This window comes from Monodelphis domestica, chromosome 3, assembly GCF_027887165.1.
Source record: "Monodelphis domestica isolate mMonDom1 chromosome 3, mMonDom1.pri, whole genome shotgun sequence".
NCBI lineage: Eukaryota > Metazoa > Chordata > Mammalia > Didelphimorphia > Didelphidae > Monodelphis > Monodelphis domestica.
In genome coordinates this window covers 430,625,690-430,643,710 of record NC_077229.1, presented here as the reverse complement: position 1 = coordinate 430,643,710, position 18,021 = coordinate 430,625,690, and the positions used below count along the sequence as shown (strand labels likewise).

The 18,021-nt window shown below is 37.2% G+C and overlaps 1 protein-coding gene across 15 annotated transcripts in view; it reads left to right on the top strand.

Annotated features, from left to right (window-relative positions):
- Window positions 1-12,533, top strand: part of TCF4 (transcription factor 4) — a 438,336-nt gene extending 425,803 nt beyond the window's left edge. For all 15 annotated transcript variants that reach the window (XM_056824455.1, XM_056824457.1, XM_007487546.2 and 12 more), the window contains 3 exons: window positions 6,846-7,075; window positions 7,623-7,763; window positions 7,957-12,533. In XM_056824455.1, coding sequence (XP_056680433.1) covers window positions 6,846-7,075; window positions 7,623-7,759 — 367 coding nt within the window. In that variant the 3' untranslated portion in view covers window positions 7,760-7,763; window positions 7,957-12,533. The remainder of the gene's footprint in view (window positions 1-6,845; window positions 7,076-7,622; window positions 7,764-7,956) is intronic.
- The last annotated feature ends 5,488 nt before the right edge of the window (window positions 12,534-18,021 follow it).

Genomic DNA, 18,021 nt, shown 5'->3' with positions numbered 1-18,021 from the left:
TGGTTTATTTTTAATGCCCAACATAGGTACATCCTGATTTATCTTGAATTTTTGCTTCGATCTAACAGTGGGGAGCTGTTGCTGCTGCTACTCCCATGCTTAATCTTTTAGCTCCCTTTAACATGTTTCATTTCCACAGTGAATCCTAATTAATATCTCATATTTATAGGGCACTTACAGGTTTTCAAAGCACTGTCCTCACAACAACCCTGTGAAGTGAGGTTAAGTGACTGACTCTTCATAATTATTTCCCTGCTAGGCCTGGATTTGGCATTCTTCTACCCCTAAGTCTAGGCTCAGATCCACAGGTCCTTCTGTTGTACCTTACTGCATCCCCTTATTTACTTTTAAAGAAACTGTGATTTTATCCAGATGTCTATTAACAAATAAGAACATATTTTAAATGGTATCTTTATCTAAAAAATTTCATTAGATAAAGAACTTAAATTTAGCCAGGAGTTCAGTGAACCTGGGAGGTCATTGGTTTGTTGCTGTCCTATCCTTGATGAAATTAAGGGGCTTAGAGAGAAGATCTTAGTTGGTGTCTGCAGGTAGTTAGCTCATTTCATGAGAGCACAGACAAATGCAATCAGAGACATAGCTTCAATGACGATGGATTATTAGTTGTTCTCTTCTCAAAAGATAGAGCTTATCCTGAATTCCAAAATAGCACTTCAGAAGAGGCTAACCAGTTTTGAGATCTTGAAAGGATTTGTGCAGATCTATTACCAGGAAGGCAAAAATTATTCAGATTAGCCAGACATCCTGGGTCAGGAGGATTATTTTTGTAACACATAGAACATTCCATACAGATGCTGTGTTGACCATAATGGTTTGAAGATAACATAGCCTAGGTTGATTGTATTCATGTGTAGATGGTTGCGTGGACAATACACATTCTATACAGTTCCTCTACTCAAAGACTCTTCTTGTTTGTTTGATGTTACATTTCCCATATTGTTAGAATCCAGGAGAGAACAAGTACATTAACCAATAGGCTGCAGCCATTAAACTGCAGCTTATTAAGCTAATCTCCATCAAAGGAATATGTGTCCATTCCCATAACTGAAGAAAAATGAAAAAATACTCCCTCCCTCTCTCTCTCTCCCTCCCTCCCTCCCTCCCTCCCTCCTTCTCTCTCTCCCTCCCTCTCCCTCTCCCTCTCCCTCTCCCTCTCCCTCTCCCTCTCCCTCTCCCTCTCCCTCTCTCTCTCTCTCTCTCTCTCTCTCTCTCTCTCTCTCTCTCTCTCTCTCTCTCTCTCTCTCTCCTCTCTCTCTCTCTCTCTCTCTCTCTCTCTCTCTCTCTCTCTCTCTCTCTCTCTCTCTCTCTCTCTCTCTCTCTCTCTCCCCCTCTCTCTCCCTCCCCCCCCTCCCCTCTCACATACAAACAGCAAAGGAGAGTGACCCTGATCTTGAGATGATCAGGTCAGCATTGATTCACTATTGTTAGACAGTGACTCAAAACTAGCACGTACACCTGTCTTTCAGTTTTACTTCAATTTCCACAAACTACATGACTAAGTTAAATGTTATAAGCAAGATAACCCAATTTATGACCATATACATGACCTTGAGAAATCCTGTGAAGATGATGGAGTCAAAGATATCCCAGGAACAGCTCCTACCCCCCTGAGTAATATAAGCAGAAAGCCCCAACACTCATTATTCCAATCTCCCTCCCTCCTTCTGCCTCCCAGATGCTCCCCTATATCAATTCTGTGACTCTTGAATTTTAAACACCAGTTATCAGAATAAAGGTCCAGACAATTAAGACCAAGCTCAAGATGAAGAGAAAGAAGTAGTTAAAGAAGAGTTTGAATCTAGGAAACAAAAAAACAGAGGATTAAGGGCAGCACTAGTTGCAACTACTTAATATATAGTACAAGAAGAAATATACAGCCAGTCTGAAAGAAAGGAAAAGAGACCTCATTTCAGCGGCTTCTGTAGAATGTTCCTATGAAGGGGGGGTGGCATTCCTTTAATCCCATACCAGCAGTTTCTAGCATAGGGGAACTAAAGAAAGTCAGTTATAAAGAAAAAGACAAAACCCAGAAGAATGTAGCTATAAAAGATAGTCTGTAAATCAATTAGCATTTATAATTGTCTACCAGCCACCCAGAATACAAAGTCAAAAGTAAAAGAAGTGTGTCCTCCAGGAACTTAAAGCCTAGCTAGGGGAGAACATAAAGAGATATAGGCAAAACGGGTTAAAGATGATTTGGAGGGAAGGAAGAAACAGGTTGGGAAATTAGAGACTAAGCCCAAACCCAGTGGCCAGTTGGAATTTTCTTATATCAGTAACCCTATTGGTCACCTCACAGTCTGAGGGATATAGTGTCAGTGTCCAGCCCTGGCTTTTCAGAGAACAGGCAGCAAGTGCTGAGGAAGGAACACAACAGTAATATGCCTTAAGAAGATCAAGAATTGGTGGTAAGAAACATAATTTCAACATGGAAACCATAGAATAATCAACATGGTAATAGCTGACCAAAAGCTGACTAAGAAAAAGAAAGATTTATTCAAGGTTAAAATTGCCAAATCAATGGAGAAGAACTTAAAAACAAGGAAACTGAGACCAAATCCCTGGAGAAAGGTGTAGTTATCATAATTAATTCTTCAAGCCCCCCTGAAATGAAGCAACTTCTAAGAGGATTCAGAAGCAACATCAAATTAAGTGAAAAATATCAAAAAGGTCAGAACAGAAATACAAGCTCTTAAAGAAATCAGCAAATCTAACCCGACACTAAAAAATTTAGAAACGCAGAGATACTCTAAATAGCAATAGGTTCTCTTTAAAAAAAAAAAAGAATTGGAATGCAGAAATACAAATGCAGAAGGAAAAATAATGAAACATGTCTACATTAACTATATATGAAGTCATTGAGGAGGCAAACACTTGAAAGTACCCAGAGTTCTTCAGAATCCACTAGGAATTCAATATTGCTCCTTTAAATTGAACTAAATTATACTAATTGGAATTATTTAATTAAATGTCAGAAATGCGTTGTGTTGTAGGGAATTTAGGGTTAGTAATAACTACTAACTGGTGTCCTCACATTCTGAACTAATGAGCCTGTAGTTCATATTAAAATTGGTTTGAAAGGATTCTCAGAGCAGTTCCAGCTCTTGATGCTACTACTAAGCTTCCATCTTGGCTCCACCTCTGTAGTTCATATTAAGAGAGATATCCTTAAGATCCATCAGTCTCCTGAGATCTGACTTGTTCAGCCACCAATATACAAATCTGAAAAATTAAAATTCAAAACAGAAAAAAGCTGTAACAGTATTAGATACATTCTGAGGATATTAAATGAAAGAGAATAGATAGGTTGATCATCTAAGAATTTGGTATCTTTGATAAGCTCTTTAGATGAAAATGTCTATTAAAAGTAATCAGAATTCCTTTACAGCAAAACGTTTAATAATAATAACATAATGGGGAAAGATGTGGTTCTTCACTTGCTTCTATATTTGATAAAATTCCGTGTAGAGAGACACACTGTAGGAAAATTCTGATATTCAGGTCATAATTTAGCATGAATGTCCAATAAGCTATTTCATTAGCTGCCAAGGCCACCTGCCCAAGTATTAAAGTAAGGTTGGCAATTATGTGGTAAATTAGGGTTGTATGCATTCCAGATATTTTAGACCAAAGTAATCACTTGCAGCACACCTTAAACACTCAAAAAAATGATCCCCTTATGTCTTTAGTTATCCAAATTGGCTGTCTAATCCCCCATGTAATTGCCAACTCTCCACTTCGCTTTGGAATTGGGAGATTTGGCAGAAGGTGTTCTGTTTGGGACAGAGAATTAAGATTCACTAACTCTGAGCTTCACAAACATTTTCAGATTATTCTGTAGGGTATCCCTAAAATAAAAATCCATTTAGCTCTTCTATCCTCATTTTCTAAAATGCCACTGCTTGCATGCTCTCTTCCATTCTTTTTTAGGTGCAGGAAAGATGAGAAAAAAGTACAGTGACAATTTGAGTTTTTTCATTCCATTCTGTGTAAGAGACACTAGAGATGCTTCTATGTGACTAGCACATCTCTACTGTTGTTCAATGATCAGATCAATTCTTAGTCTTTTAACTAGTAGCTATTACATATACATATTAATGGGTCCTTTGAAGTTTCAGTAGATTATTTTAATTTGTTGTTGAGAACCTTCTTATTTGAAAAGGTCACTCTTGTGACATTTAGTTATGCTTCCAGATCTGTGTTATAAGTCAACAGTGTTTGAAAAAAAAAATCTATGCAGTCTATTTGCATAACCAATTTATTTATTTATACATTTATTTATAAGTGAATAATGAATTCAAATTACTTATTAGGCCATGAACCTTTGGAAAATAAGTTCTCATTTTCAAGTCTTCTTTGTGTTATATATAGCACAATGTTTAATGTACAAAATGATTACCCAAATGATTGCCTTTTTGACTTTACCTGAGGGAAACTTGCTTCTGTTGCTGATCTACCTATTCCATTCTGTTCATTATCTCAAGTAGTGTTGCCTTCTAAAGGACCCGAGTGCTATATAATAACATTTTGTTCACTGAGTGCTGAGGACATTGAAGATGTGGGGAGTGGGACTGCAAAGTAAAGGACCTATTTAGATGACCTAGTCCAGCTGTATTTTATCCCTACTCATTACCACAATGTCAGTTCAAGAAAACATCACCATGCTCTATTTGGCCAACTAAGATTAAAGTTGGGAAAAGGAGCCATATTACTTCAGCCAGGATTATCAGGAGGCATTGGTTGCAGAAAGCTCTTTACCTATAGTGAGACACTAATGACTCTTTTCCCCTCACATTTATTTACCTGTTTCCATACTTCTCACCTTGGTCAACCTCCAATGGAATCATTTTAACACATCTAAGTGTCTTAAGTTACAATTTATTCTAAAACCTGATTCATCACAGTCTATAAGTTGATCCAGGAAGAGGGATTGCTCCAAAACAATATTGATCTTTCCCCTAGAGAACCCCAGATCCAGAGACTTAAAACATCTTCCTTACCTTAATTCTTGGCTGTTGATTAGCCAAGAAGAAAAAAAAAAAAGAGAGATAGTTGTTACCATTTCAATTATCTCCAACTCTTCATAACCCCATTCAGCATTTTCTTGGCATAGATACCAGAATGTCTTGTCATTTCCTTTTCCAATTCTTTTTATAAATGAGGAAACTGAGGCAAACAGGGTTCAGTGACTTGCCCAGATCACACAGCTACAAAGTATCTGAAGCCAGATCTGAGCTCAGGTCTTCCTGATACCAGGAATAAATAATTTTTCTTGTACAAAAGAAGGACAAAAAGGGAGTCAGATAAAAGAGGCATGGGCCCATCTGATCATTTCACGTTGCCACACGAAAAGCTTCTTTACTTAGTGAAAAAGTCAATTTTGAATCACAAAAATCTCAGAGTTGTAAAGGATTTTTAGAGGTCAGGTTATCTAGTAGATAGACTCCTTAAGGTTTATGTAGTAGTCCCCGATTGGTACTTAAGGTAAAAGGGAACCCACTACCTATTTTGGCTGCCCATTTTATCTTTTAAAAGTTCAAAGTTAGGGACAAGGTGGTAAAGTGCTGCCCTCAATTAAACCACAATTTACTTCCCTTTAACAGTCATGTATTGGTCTTAGGTTTGTCCTCCGGAGCAGCACAGAACAAGTATTCCCTGTCACCTCCCTCCACCACCTATAACTAAGTCTTTTCTTCTCCAGCCTAAAATCTGTCAGTTCTCTCAGCTCTTCTTCGTCTCTTAATTCTCCTTCATTTACAAGCTTCCCAGACCCCTCACATACTTGCTCACTCTCTGGACAACCTTTAGTTTTGTCATTTTCCTTAAAGCGTCTAAAACTAGGAACAAAATTCTAGTTGCCGTTGTGACCCGTGCTGTTCGTGAGAGTGTGACCTCCCCACTGTGCTTTTCCGATTTAGCTTGAAGCTTTTTTTTTTAACCATGTGTTGTTATTGGTGCATATTCAGTTTGTCATCAGTTAAAAGCACCAAGTCTGTTTCCTATAGCCAGCTCTCAAGCAGGTTTCCTTCACCTGTTCTTAAAAGAACTGGTTTATAGAACAAGGTAAAGCCACTGATATCTAATTTGGCCTCCTAAGAAGGAGAAAGCAAGACTCAGGAAAGGCCAAAACCATTCCCTAAGATGACTTACACCTAATAGAGGCAAAGCATAGACTAAAAAAACAGCTTTTTTAGAATTTATTTGCCTCACTTAAATTTTTTAAAACCTAATTGTAGGAGATTAAACTGGTATCTTTATTCTGTCTTCTCTTATTTAAGTCTATTAAGTTCTTTTTCAATCATTTGTTTTCCATTGGTTCTAAATGCCACACAGAATGGAACCTTTCAGAAACATCTTATTTTCAAATGTACTTTGCTTACAGGAGTCATGCTCCCAATGGGGTAAGAGAAAACCGGCTGTGGTGCTGCTTTTTGAAATGTAATGTTTATTGTTGAAATGTACTTTGTTTCCTTTTGGCTGATATCCTGAGATCTCTCATTCTCCCAATGCAAACAACATGTGGCAGTGATCCTGACTTGGCCATCGTCTCCAGCTTGATATGAGCATCATATCTTTGGTAGAGCCATTAGCTCTTTTCTCAGGTCAAGATACATGCTGGAGGTTTAACAGAATAAAGAGCCATCTTGCCACATCATAGGCAGTCTCAGCAGCAAAGACATTTGCAAAATTGTGGTCTCGGATGGAGAATCGAAGGGCAAAACCTTAAGAGAAAGGCAACTGGGGTGGGAGGAAATAAGGGAAATATTTAGAAAGCTTTTTTCCCCCACACCATTAGAAAATGTTATGTCTTTTTTGTTTCACAGCAATAATGATGATGAAGATCTTACACCGGAGCAGAAAGCAGAGCGTGAAAAAGAAAGGAGGATGGCCAACAACGCCCGTGAGCGCCTGCGCGTGCGTGACATTAATGAGGCTTTCAAGGAGTTGGGCCGCATGGTGCAGCTCCATCTGAAGAGTGACAAGCCCCAGACAAAACTCCTGATCCTCCACCAGGCAGTAGCCGTCATTCTCAGCTTAGAGCAGCAAGTGCGAGGTGAGCGGAGTGCCACATCCTTCCCTCATTGGGCATTTAGCTCAAAAGCTTATAGTTAATCAGGCACAGTTATTATACTATAAAGGAAAGCAAATTCCTAGTCCAAAATGAGCGTTCCAACTTGAAATCACATTGGAAGTCCGTAGAAGGACTCTTCTTTTGACTACGTTTAGATTTTAAAGCTCCAGTTTAAAATTCCTCACATGGACTCTCTGAAAGACGAGTGTAGAATATCTGCCTCACTCACTTTTCACAATTCCAAACTTTGCTGCCCAAATTCAGTATTCAATTCAGACTGAGTCATCTTCTCCCTTGCTTGCTAGTTAAATGCACAAGCATTTAACATACCAGCAAAGGGCGTAATTACAAACTGCTATTGTAAAATACTCATTAATTCCGTACTGCTGTGAAAACACCAAGTCTCACTGCATTACTACCTTAACCCAGAAGTAACACTTGGGTTAACTAAACAATCTGATCTAGAGAGAGAGCGGGTTCACCAGCCTGACCCATTTGGCAATGCTTTTTTCACTTTGATGTTACACAGAAAGGAATCTGAACCCTAAAGCGGCATGCCTGAAAAGAAGGGAAGAAGAAAAAGTATCTTCAGAGCCTCCTCCTCTCTCTTTGGCGGGACCTCACCCTGGAATGGGAGATGCATCGAATCATATGGGACAGATGTGAAATGGTAGGTTCCCTTTCAACCACTGCCGATTCCACTGTTAGATCTAACTGAGTCATCAGACATTTCAAAAAATGAGTATTAAGCGAGAGCTCTTCGAGATTTCAGTTTAGAAAAAGATTCTGAAAATGCTCATTCAAAAAAAAAAAAGATTCCTGCTAAAATCTATTCATTAATTTTTTTTTAACTTCTTTCACAGGTCCAAGTTGCCACATTTCTTCATTAAGACAAGAGACCACTTCCTTAACAACTGTATTATCTTAAACCCACATAAACACTTCTCCTTAATCCCCTTTTTTTGTAATATAAGACAAGTCTGAGTAGTTATGAATCACAGACGCAAGAGATTTCAGCATTCCCGATTATCAAAAAACAAAAAACAAAAAAAAGTGCAACTTGAGGGACGACTCTCTTTAACATATCATTCAGAATGTTTAAAGCAGAATGTTGCGAGCTGTGACACGCAGCCCAGAGACTGAATGGCAATCTTCTCCACACTGTGGAACAATGCATTTGTGCCTAAACTTCTTTTGGAAAAAAAAAATATAATTAATTTGTAAGTCTGAAAAAATATTTAATTTAAAAATTGTAAACTTGCAATAATGAAAAAGTGTACTTCTGAAGAAAACTACATGAACGTTTTTGTTGGTGTTGTAGTCACCTAGTGTTTATACTTACTGGATATTGAAGGGGGAGCTTTGCTGCCCTAGTTACAAAACCAGCAAACGTCCTAATGAAAATGAAGTGATGACATTAGCCATTCCTTAGGGTAGGAGGAACAGATGGATCTTATAGACCTATGACAAATATATATATATAAATATATATATAAATATATATTAAAAATTTAGTGAATATGGTAAGCTTTTGTTCATTTGTTTCAGACTTTTTTCTCCTGTAAAAAATAGTACTGATTAACTTTTTTAAAAAAAAGATTTTACTGTAAATACGGATTTTTTTGTCTTATTTCTGTCCCTCTCCCCTGGTTTGTTATTGTAACCTGTAGTGCCAACTCTGTCTCTGGAGGGGGAGTACAGGATGAAATGCTGACCCTGATGTTGCTTCTCATTCATAAATAAGTAGAAAGTTGTTTCTCCAGTGTTTTGGGAACACAGGACTTAAAAGTCACATCATGTGTAGATATTACAAGCAGCATTACCAAGACGTGGCAAAAATGAATTTGTCGGAATCGTAATGTTGCTCGTGTGACCCTATTCTGGGATTTTCAGAGGTACAAGGTTAGAATGCTACAATGTTACCACTGTGCCTTCCAATGTTTATATCATCAGAAACATAACATAATCAAAGTGGCTGTGATTTAAAACGATTAAAGTGTTACCTACATGTGTAGCCTAAGTAGTGTGCAGTGAGGCGTTTCTGAATACATGGTCAGATTTTTGAAGAAAAAAAAAATAAACATCAAATCAGAAAATTGCAAGTAGTGTGATAGATATGATTGGTTTTCTTTCTTCTTTTTTTTTAATTTAAAAAGATTTTTTTTCTTTCTAAGTGGGTTTACTCAAGTGTAGACCCCCTTTCCTCTGCCTCCTCCTTAGTTTGAAAAATGCCAATATCCAATCATCATGCAGCATTATAACAAGCCTTATAAGTCCTAAAGCATTAAGTTGCACTTTCTCAAGGAGGGGTAGTACAGTATTTCTCTGGCCAGTATGAATGAAGTTTATATTTAACATATTTGATAGTAACATAGATCAAGCTATGTGGCACAGCAACTCATCAGATAACTAGCTTTGAAGTCTGGGCACGATTGAACCAACTTCCATAGTGAATCTTATAACGATTGACTTTGGTGTATAGTACAGTTAACAGGTAGTGCTCCTAGTTAAGTATTTGTCAGCATCCTTTTGTCTCTAATTCTAGTTTCTATTTTTACAGCCACACAAAACTTGGCATGTATTTAAAAAAGAAAAAAAAAACTCCCTGTTCAAGTAGATTTTCCACCTATCAGCACTGAGTAAATGCCATACATCCATCAAAATGGTCTGAATGTTCCATCTGTTCTCCTGTTTTGCCAGTTATATAGTAATGAAAAAGACATTTGTAAATTTTATGCAACAAATGGCAAACGTATCATTATTTTGAAATTGTGTATGTAAAAGTTATATTTTTACATGTAGACTCTTGTTATTATGTGTTTTAATACATTGTATCAGTTTTTGTTTAAAAAATCTGTGTGATTGAAAAAAAGTCTCATTTAAATGAAATAGTGAGATACAAGAATCTGAATTTTATGTTCATTTCTGAAAACGTGAAGAACAAATAAGATAGTTACCATGTGGTCACCTTTACACACCCATTAACATTTTGATTACCTGTGTGTATGTTGAAAACTGTAAATATGTTCAGTAGAAGTAAAACTAAAATGCTTTGATTTGTTGATAAGTTCCTAAAATGTGGAGGTGGATTAAAAACCTTAGGAAAATAGCAGGACTCAAACTCTATGAAAAGCTGTTCCATTTAGGTTTACCATTGAAAATCCTGTATGAAAGAGAGGTGGGGGAAAGTAGTCTGGTTTGCAGGAAGAGGGGTGTAGAAGAAGCAAGTTCACCTTCCAAGTGATTGGAACCCTTGTGTTCTGGGTTCCTTCGAAGGTTCAAGGTGCCATTGTGCCAGGTCATTCATTCGACACTCATACTGTACCAAGGCTGGTCTCCCCAAGCACAGTTTTATTTCAGAAGCAGATATGCCCTTTGATCACATTCAGGACAAGTGTACACTACAAAATACAGTGTTTACTCTAGGCAACTGGAAATACTCCTTTGATTTATGCACATTTTAAGAACTGCACTCTTGATCAATGTTAAGGTGCTTTATGAAGCTGAATTAAAGTTTTTCAAATCTGTGAACAAAACAAAACAATTAAATTGTAGTCATTTGATTTTCTTTTAGAGAAATTGGTGCTTTCTATTTTGTTCTCTCTTGAACTAAGAGCTGCAATCCATTATTAAACCAGCTTTGATGTTTCCATTATTCTGTAATGCAGTACCTTGATAGTTGCTTTTCCCTTGGAAATAAATGAAAAGACCTTTTTCCTAGTGACCAGAAACCTCCTCATTGCTTTGAGCTCTGTGGAGAAATATGATCCGCACCAATAATTATTATTCTGGATGTACCCATATTAAAAAGTTGAAAGGGGAAGTGGGCTTTTTTTTTGTTGTGTTGATTTTTTTTTGTTGTTGTTTTTTAATTAACTAGTCAAGCCCTGGTAAACCATTGGTATCCTATACTGGATTTGTGGATGAAATTTAGCCGAAGCAGTGAAAAGCAGTATAAAGTCTCCTAAGGGTCCATCCTACATTCTATATGGTGATACCAAGACTGTGGAAATGTTTAAAAAGCAACTTGGAACACCTGATCCACCTCCACATTCAAGTAATTTATGAATATGCAGAATAGGGATCTGTTCATCTAGAAAATCTTACCATTTGTCTTCTGTGTAACTGCAAGGAACACTAATGTTTATACAACTGTCAGTCCTACCAGTGATGCAACTTGTTCTGATCAGTCTTCCGATTTCCTTTTTCTTTGTGTGTGTGTGTGTGTGTGTGTGTGTGTGTGTGTGTGTGAGTGAATGTATCTTTATTTTGCAAGGGTGTGTGGGAAGGGAGGTAAGGGATGGAGGGGTAGAGGACAAGCCAATAATTGGGTAAAAGAAGAGTTTTCATCTTTGCATTCGAAAGGCAGCACAGCGTCTGCGTCCAAATGAGAGTCAGGAATGAAACAATTTCAGCATAAACAAGCACACACTAACACACACATGCACACACGCACACACACAAGTCTGCTGGCTGACTGGGATTAAAAAAAAAAGTCAAAGTTAAAATGAAATAGGATGAATTCCAACACAATGGGGGCACCAAGGCCTTTGGGCCTCTCTTTATGTTTCTTTTGGTTTCCTTTGTTTTTCTTTAAAGACACATTTTTTTTCTCATGGGGCTTGAAGCTGATTCATCTTTGTGCAGTGCTGGTTTGACCATACTCATTTCAAGTATTATAGACATATGTAATGGTGAAAATATATGAACTGTGGCCTTTTTCATTCTTGTTACTTGTGATGCAATTAAGTGAAGATAAGAAAAAAAAGCAGAGATTTACCATGTATCAGTGCCTGGCTTTTTGTTATAAAGCTTTGTTTGTCTAGTGCTCTTTTTGCTATAAAATAGACTGTAGTACACCCTAGTAGGAAAAAAAACTAAATTTAAAAATAAAAATATATTTGGCTTATTTTTCGCAGGAGCAATCCTTTTATACCATGAATATTACAAAAAAAAAATTGTCAGATTCTGAATATTTCTTCTTTGTAGATTTTTGGAATCATTCTGAGTAAAAGTTTGTTACTTTATTTTACTATTTAAAAGATGTTATTTTACCATGTGTTACTGAGATGAAACTGTATGGTAGCTTTTTTTTTTTAGTTGTAGGTCGCAGCGGGGAAATTTTTTGCGACTGTACACATAGCTGCAGCAGTAAAAAGAAAAAATTGTTTAAAAAAAAAGAAAAAAAGGGAAAACATTTCAAAAAAATCTATATAACAGTTACACCTTGTTTTCAATGTGTGGCTGAGTGCCTCGATTTTTTCATGTTTTCGGTGTATTTCTGATTTGTAGAAGTGTCCAAACAGGTTGTGTGCTGGAGTTCCTTCAAGACAAAATAAACCCAGCTTGGTGTAGGCCATAACCTGTTTCTCATCTGTAGTTATTCGATGAAGTCATGTACATGACCGTTCTGTAGCAATAAATGTGCCATTTTTATAAACTGTTTCTGACACTTGTTTCATTTCATTTTACATTGTCCATATAGCTACAATTCTCTTCTGTAAGCAAAACCGCATTTATATTTCATTTTCCAAGTGTTGGAGGCATTGACCACTTAAAACAAAAACAAAATCACAAAAACGAGTGGCAAGGCAAAGCTCATGCTTGACCAAGGAAGAGAGAGAGGCCCTTAAAGGAAATGGAACCTGATGCATGCAAAACACAAAGAAACCTGTGTAGAGGATTAACTAATTGAAGTAAAGGAATAGAATTTAATGTGCCCGTAAAGTTGAAGCTATGCTTGGAAGAGCTCTGAACTGCGCCAGTGTTCCGCTGTCCGTTGTGCTGCAGGGGGTGCTATGTCAAGTCAGCTTAACACTATGGGATCAGGTGGTTGGTTGGCTGTTTGGCAAGACCTCTGTTAGATCATATAAGACTATTGATTTCTTTTTGATTTTTTTTTAACTCTTCATTAGAAGCTGGATATTGTGAACCACAATTAACTTTATGTTGTGTTTATGCCTTCTAAATAGAAAACAAACACAAAACACACACAAAAGCAATGACCTATGGCTTCTGGTTGGCCTTGTTGGATGTTATTAATCCAGATGTCAACAACCAGATGATTTACTCACTTGTACAAACTGATGTGCGTCACCTATTATGGAAGGAAAAAATGCACAGATTATAAAAATGATCCAGTGTTATGTGCTGTAAAATTTTTGTAGAATGGACATCAACTCCACTTTGCCAAGACTTGGAGGCTGTTGCTGCATTGCATTGTATGTATGCAATGTACAAGAAGCCCAATGGCAGAAGAGCACCTCATTGACTGTTGCCTAATGCAGTATGCGGTACTCTGGAACTTCACAGTTATCACTCTTGTGTTATTGCTAATGAGGTTTAGTGACTGTAGTTTACCAGAAGGAAAATGTTATGATGCTAGTTGCTTCACGTGTGAACTGCCCTCCATAGCACAATGTTGGGAACTATTTTTTTTTTGGTTGGATTGTTTGTATATATTTAACTTTTCATGAAATTTCCAAAGATTTTGGTTGATTTTACTTTATGATTTGAGATGTTCTTATGTTTTTACTGTGTATTTTAAATATCTATTATATATATACATATATAAGAGCCACAAATATTTAGTCTTTTAGTATTATATCTCACTTCATAATCCCTACCAAAAAGGGAGAACAGTGCTTGGACACACATGTCAACATTCCCTACAATAAAATACCATTTTAACCTGTTTAAAAGTCCATATATAACTATGACTGCTGTCTTTTCAAAGGGAAGGAAATGGCTTAAATAAGTTCAATAAATGTAGCAGAGGCTCATTTAAAAAAAAAAAGATTTAAGAAGCAGCAAAAGAAAGAATATCCAAAGTAGTTAGAACGTTTTACATCTGTTATCTTCCGATGAATTCAATTAAGTCTTCCATTCTATAGGAAGGGATCTAAAAAAGCTATTTTTATAACATGTTTTGTTTAATTGGAGTCAATTACAGAATGTCAGCACTTAAAGGAGTATTAGAAATATCATAAGAATCTCATTTTGCAAATGAGTCTAGGTCCCAGAAAGGCGAAATAGTTTGTTCGTTCATTGATTGAGTCAAAGTAACATGACTAGAATTCAACATCCTGACTTGTCCAGTGTTCGTTCCTTATGTGTGAATTGTCGTTCTGAAGGTCATAGAGTAGAAGGGAACTCAATCACTATATAGTCCAACCCTATGATTTTACAAATGAGGAAACTGAGGCTCAGAAAAGTTAAGTAGCCCAATGCTACAAAAGTAATAAGTACAGGATTTGAAAAACACTCATTCTTACTGTACTAAGGACAAAGGCCAAAATGATTCTATACTTCTAAAAATGTTTTAAGAGTAATTAATACACATCTACTTAAAATTATCTAGAATCAGAAATTTAACAGAAGTGAAACTTCTCACCTTGGTATTAATATCCTGACAGTATGAGTACTGTATCTGCCAGTATTAGCGTTAGCATTCTGCCAACCCAAAGAGGTAATGGCCTTCTTCCTCCTCCTATCACAAAATAGTGTAGTATACTTTTTCTGTGTTATGAGGAAACACATCTAAAATTCAATGATTCTCATAACCTAAGAAGATGATAAAAGTTGGAACACTTGGGTGATTTAAATTGAATAGCTAATATTTCCTCAGGTACTATACACTGAAGACTTTGGCTCAATCAGAAAAAAAAAGATTTCTAACTTAACAAAATGGAGAAAATAGGCCCCAGAAGATTAATCTGCTAAAGCTCTAGCTCTAGATTTGTGCTAGGTCTAAAGGATTTGAAAATACCCTAACAAACTAGTCAGGAATCCAGTTAATCAAGATGTTTGCTCAAAAAATACTGGACACTCGAGTTGGCTGGGCTTTGTAAATGAAGGGCAGTACAGACACATTGTTATATGCTAGAACCGTGTTGGTGAACCTATGGCATGTGTGCCAGAGTGAGCTGTTCCCCTTCCCCTGTCCACGCATGACCCACCTCTCTGCCTTGCAATCCAATGGGAGTGCTTCTTCCCTCCCCTGCCTGGGGTAAGGCAGGGTGCAGTTTGAGCACTCAATCTCTAAAAGGTTCACCATCACTACTCTGGAAGATCATCTCTAAGGACCTTGAAATGGCAACCCAATCTGTTGTTACTGACCTTGACCAAAGGTAGTTAAGCCCAAGACCTTTAAAGTTGGATTTCACAAGATGAGTGAGATCCCAGAGCCATACTGGTATCTGACTTTTCTAGAGAAAAGAGCCCTTTTGTAAAATTTACTGTTGACCCCATGCACAATAAAGCACTCATTCAAACCTTTACAACTGTTTTTGGAAATGGAATGGGCTTTGGCATTAGTACAAATATTAACCCTACAAAAGGCATAAATGTGTCAAATTAGATAAAAAATGCTCTCGCGCATAATTGAGTCTCCCTTACCTGGGTTTTCTTGACTTGACTAGAATGCTAGGAAATAGGGTGGAGAACAGAAAAGATCCTTTTACTTTGGAGTAAAATGGAGCAATGGTTCTTGGAGCAACTTCCCACAGTTATTCTTATTTTAGCTTTATTAATAGGCCAACAAAGTAAGAAAAGGTCAATTGTTCCCATTTTCCAAGTAAAATTTAGATAGTGTTTTCCCAGCCAATTCAGGGCCAAACTGACTCCAAAGCCAGCTGTGTTTCCATTAGATCACACTGAATTTTAATATCTACAAAGTACTTTGTGAACATCAGTTGAGTTCTTTTTCAACCTTTATCTAATTCTGCTTTTCCTCTACTTCCTACTACATTCTATAAAATCAATTTCCTCTTATTCTGCCTTCAACAAGGGTTTTTAACTAGCTACATTTAGTTCATAAAATCCCTTCAGATATCTAAAGACCATCACTACATCACTCACGTGTCTTCTTTAAATAATCCAAGTTTCTTGATCATCTTTATTCCAAGGTACAACTTTCTAGACTTGTAATTTTCTGGGGGGCAGCTGGGTTGCTTAGTGGATTGAGAATCAGGCCTAGAGATGGGAGGTCCTAGGTTCAAGTCTGTATGACCTTGGGCAAGTCACTTGACCCCTATTGCCCAGCCCTTACCACTCTTCTGTCTTGGAGCCAATACACAGTATTGATTCCAAGACGGAAGGTGGGGGTTAAAAAAAAAAAACAACTTGTAATTTTCTATATTGCTAACCTCTGAATCCAGACCAAGGTCTCCATGAGCTAAACTACTGACACTATGATGTCCCTTCTTGAAATTTATAACTTCCAGCTGTAGCACTGAGGTACTGAACATGAGTATAAATCTGCCAGATTGGAACAGTCTAACTTTATTGGTCAGTGACTGTGATCATGTACATGCCTCAATTATCCTCTCACTGCACCCCAATTACAACAGCAGTCAAAATGTCTTTGGGGTTGGTAGTGGAGGGATCTGACTGCCTGTAGTTCTCGAGGTCTTTTAATAAGACTAGGAAAAGTAGCTCTTTTCCTGAAAACAATGTCGACTCTTCCTGTAAGAAAAATATGAAGGACTCTAAAAAAGCACACAAAAAAGTTTCATGTGAGAACGTCCAGATATCCATTTCCGGAACAGTTTTATGCTTCTGGAATAAAATTTGGATATGACAAGCAGTATCTATTTCCCTCTCAATAATCTGAGGCAGAGACTTGCTAGCTAACAGAAAAATCCTTCCTGAGATGAGCATAATTTCAGGTAGCCCTAAAATAAAGAAGGTCTATTGAGTAGATTTTGAAGTAGACTAGAAAATGCAAACAAGAACAGGGTTGTCAGCTCAGAGACCCAGATTCTAGTTCTATCTGCTCTTCCTAGCAGAGTGAACTCGATCAACCAACCAACATTTATTCAGCCCCTACTATTCACCAGGTAGGTACTTTGTTAGATGATTGGGATAGGATACAAATAGAAAAAAGGAAGCAATCCCTATTCTCAGGAGGGTCGCTTCATCTTTTGGGAGCTTTTAGAACTTTATATTTAAAAGATCATTTGGTGTTCTTCAAGGCAACTGCCAGATCAAACATTCTATGACTTTTTTTTCCTCTATGAATAGTATTGAGCATTTCAATACATTGAGCACTTGTTTCAGTCAGGCTGTCAAGAATTCCCAATTTCAGATATACTTTGATGTACAATAGGTCCAACCCTTGCCTAGGTAGACTCTGCCCTACTTGGAAATCCACCAAAGGAGCAAAAGGGTTGACAGAGAAGCCAAAAGCAAACGGAACCTATAAGCTGTAGGATGGAACCCTACCCCAAGTTTGAGGTGGGGGCCAAGAATTTAAGGTGAAGCTTTTGCACTCTGTCCAACAGTTTTGAGTTTTTCTGTAAGAATTCTCAGAAGTCAACAAATCAATGTTTTCTACCAAGACACCTTAAAAGGTACATGGAGGGAAATGGTGAATGGAAGGATGAGCAAAAGTTGACTGTTGTGTCCTGTGACTCACTCCTCATTACCAATAATCCCAGTATCTGAATTACTCATCTTAAAAGTTTTCATATCAGCTATATTCTAAAAGTTCCTAAATGGATCATTATGACGAAATCCCAGAACTTTCACCTTTTTCCAACCAATTATCACGTTTGGAAGATAATAGGAATGATTTCAAGTCTTTACTTTAATCAATAATACCTACTATTCCTCCCCCCCCCAACCAACCTTACTCTGCATGGGTAGATTAATCTAAATTTCATGTCAATTCATCCTTCATCTGCCATTGTCGGAGATATTAAAAAGATACAAAATGACCAGAAAAGATAGAGAGAGGGAAACTGTGAGGTAATCCATCACAAATGGACTTTTCTCCATTCATACTTGGGACCCTGGTGAAGAGACTCTAAGAGAGAATAATAGATAAAGGCAGTCAAATGAGGAGTCTTTCATTCTTTCCACAAAATCACAAATCTGCTCCAGACCCAGGTGACTTCACTGGAGGAGAAAAGCATGAGTTTGGGAGT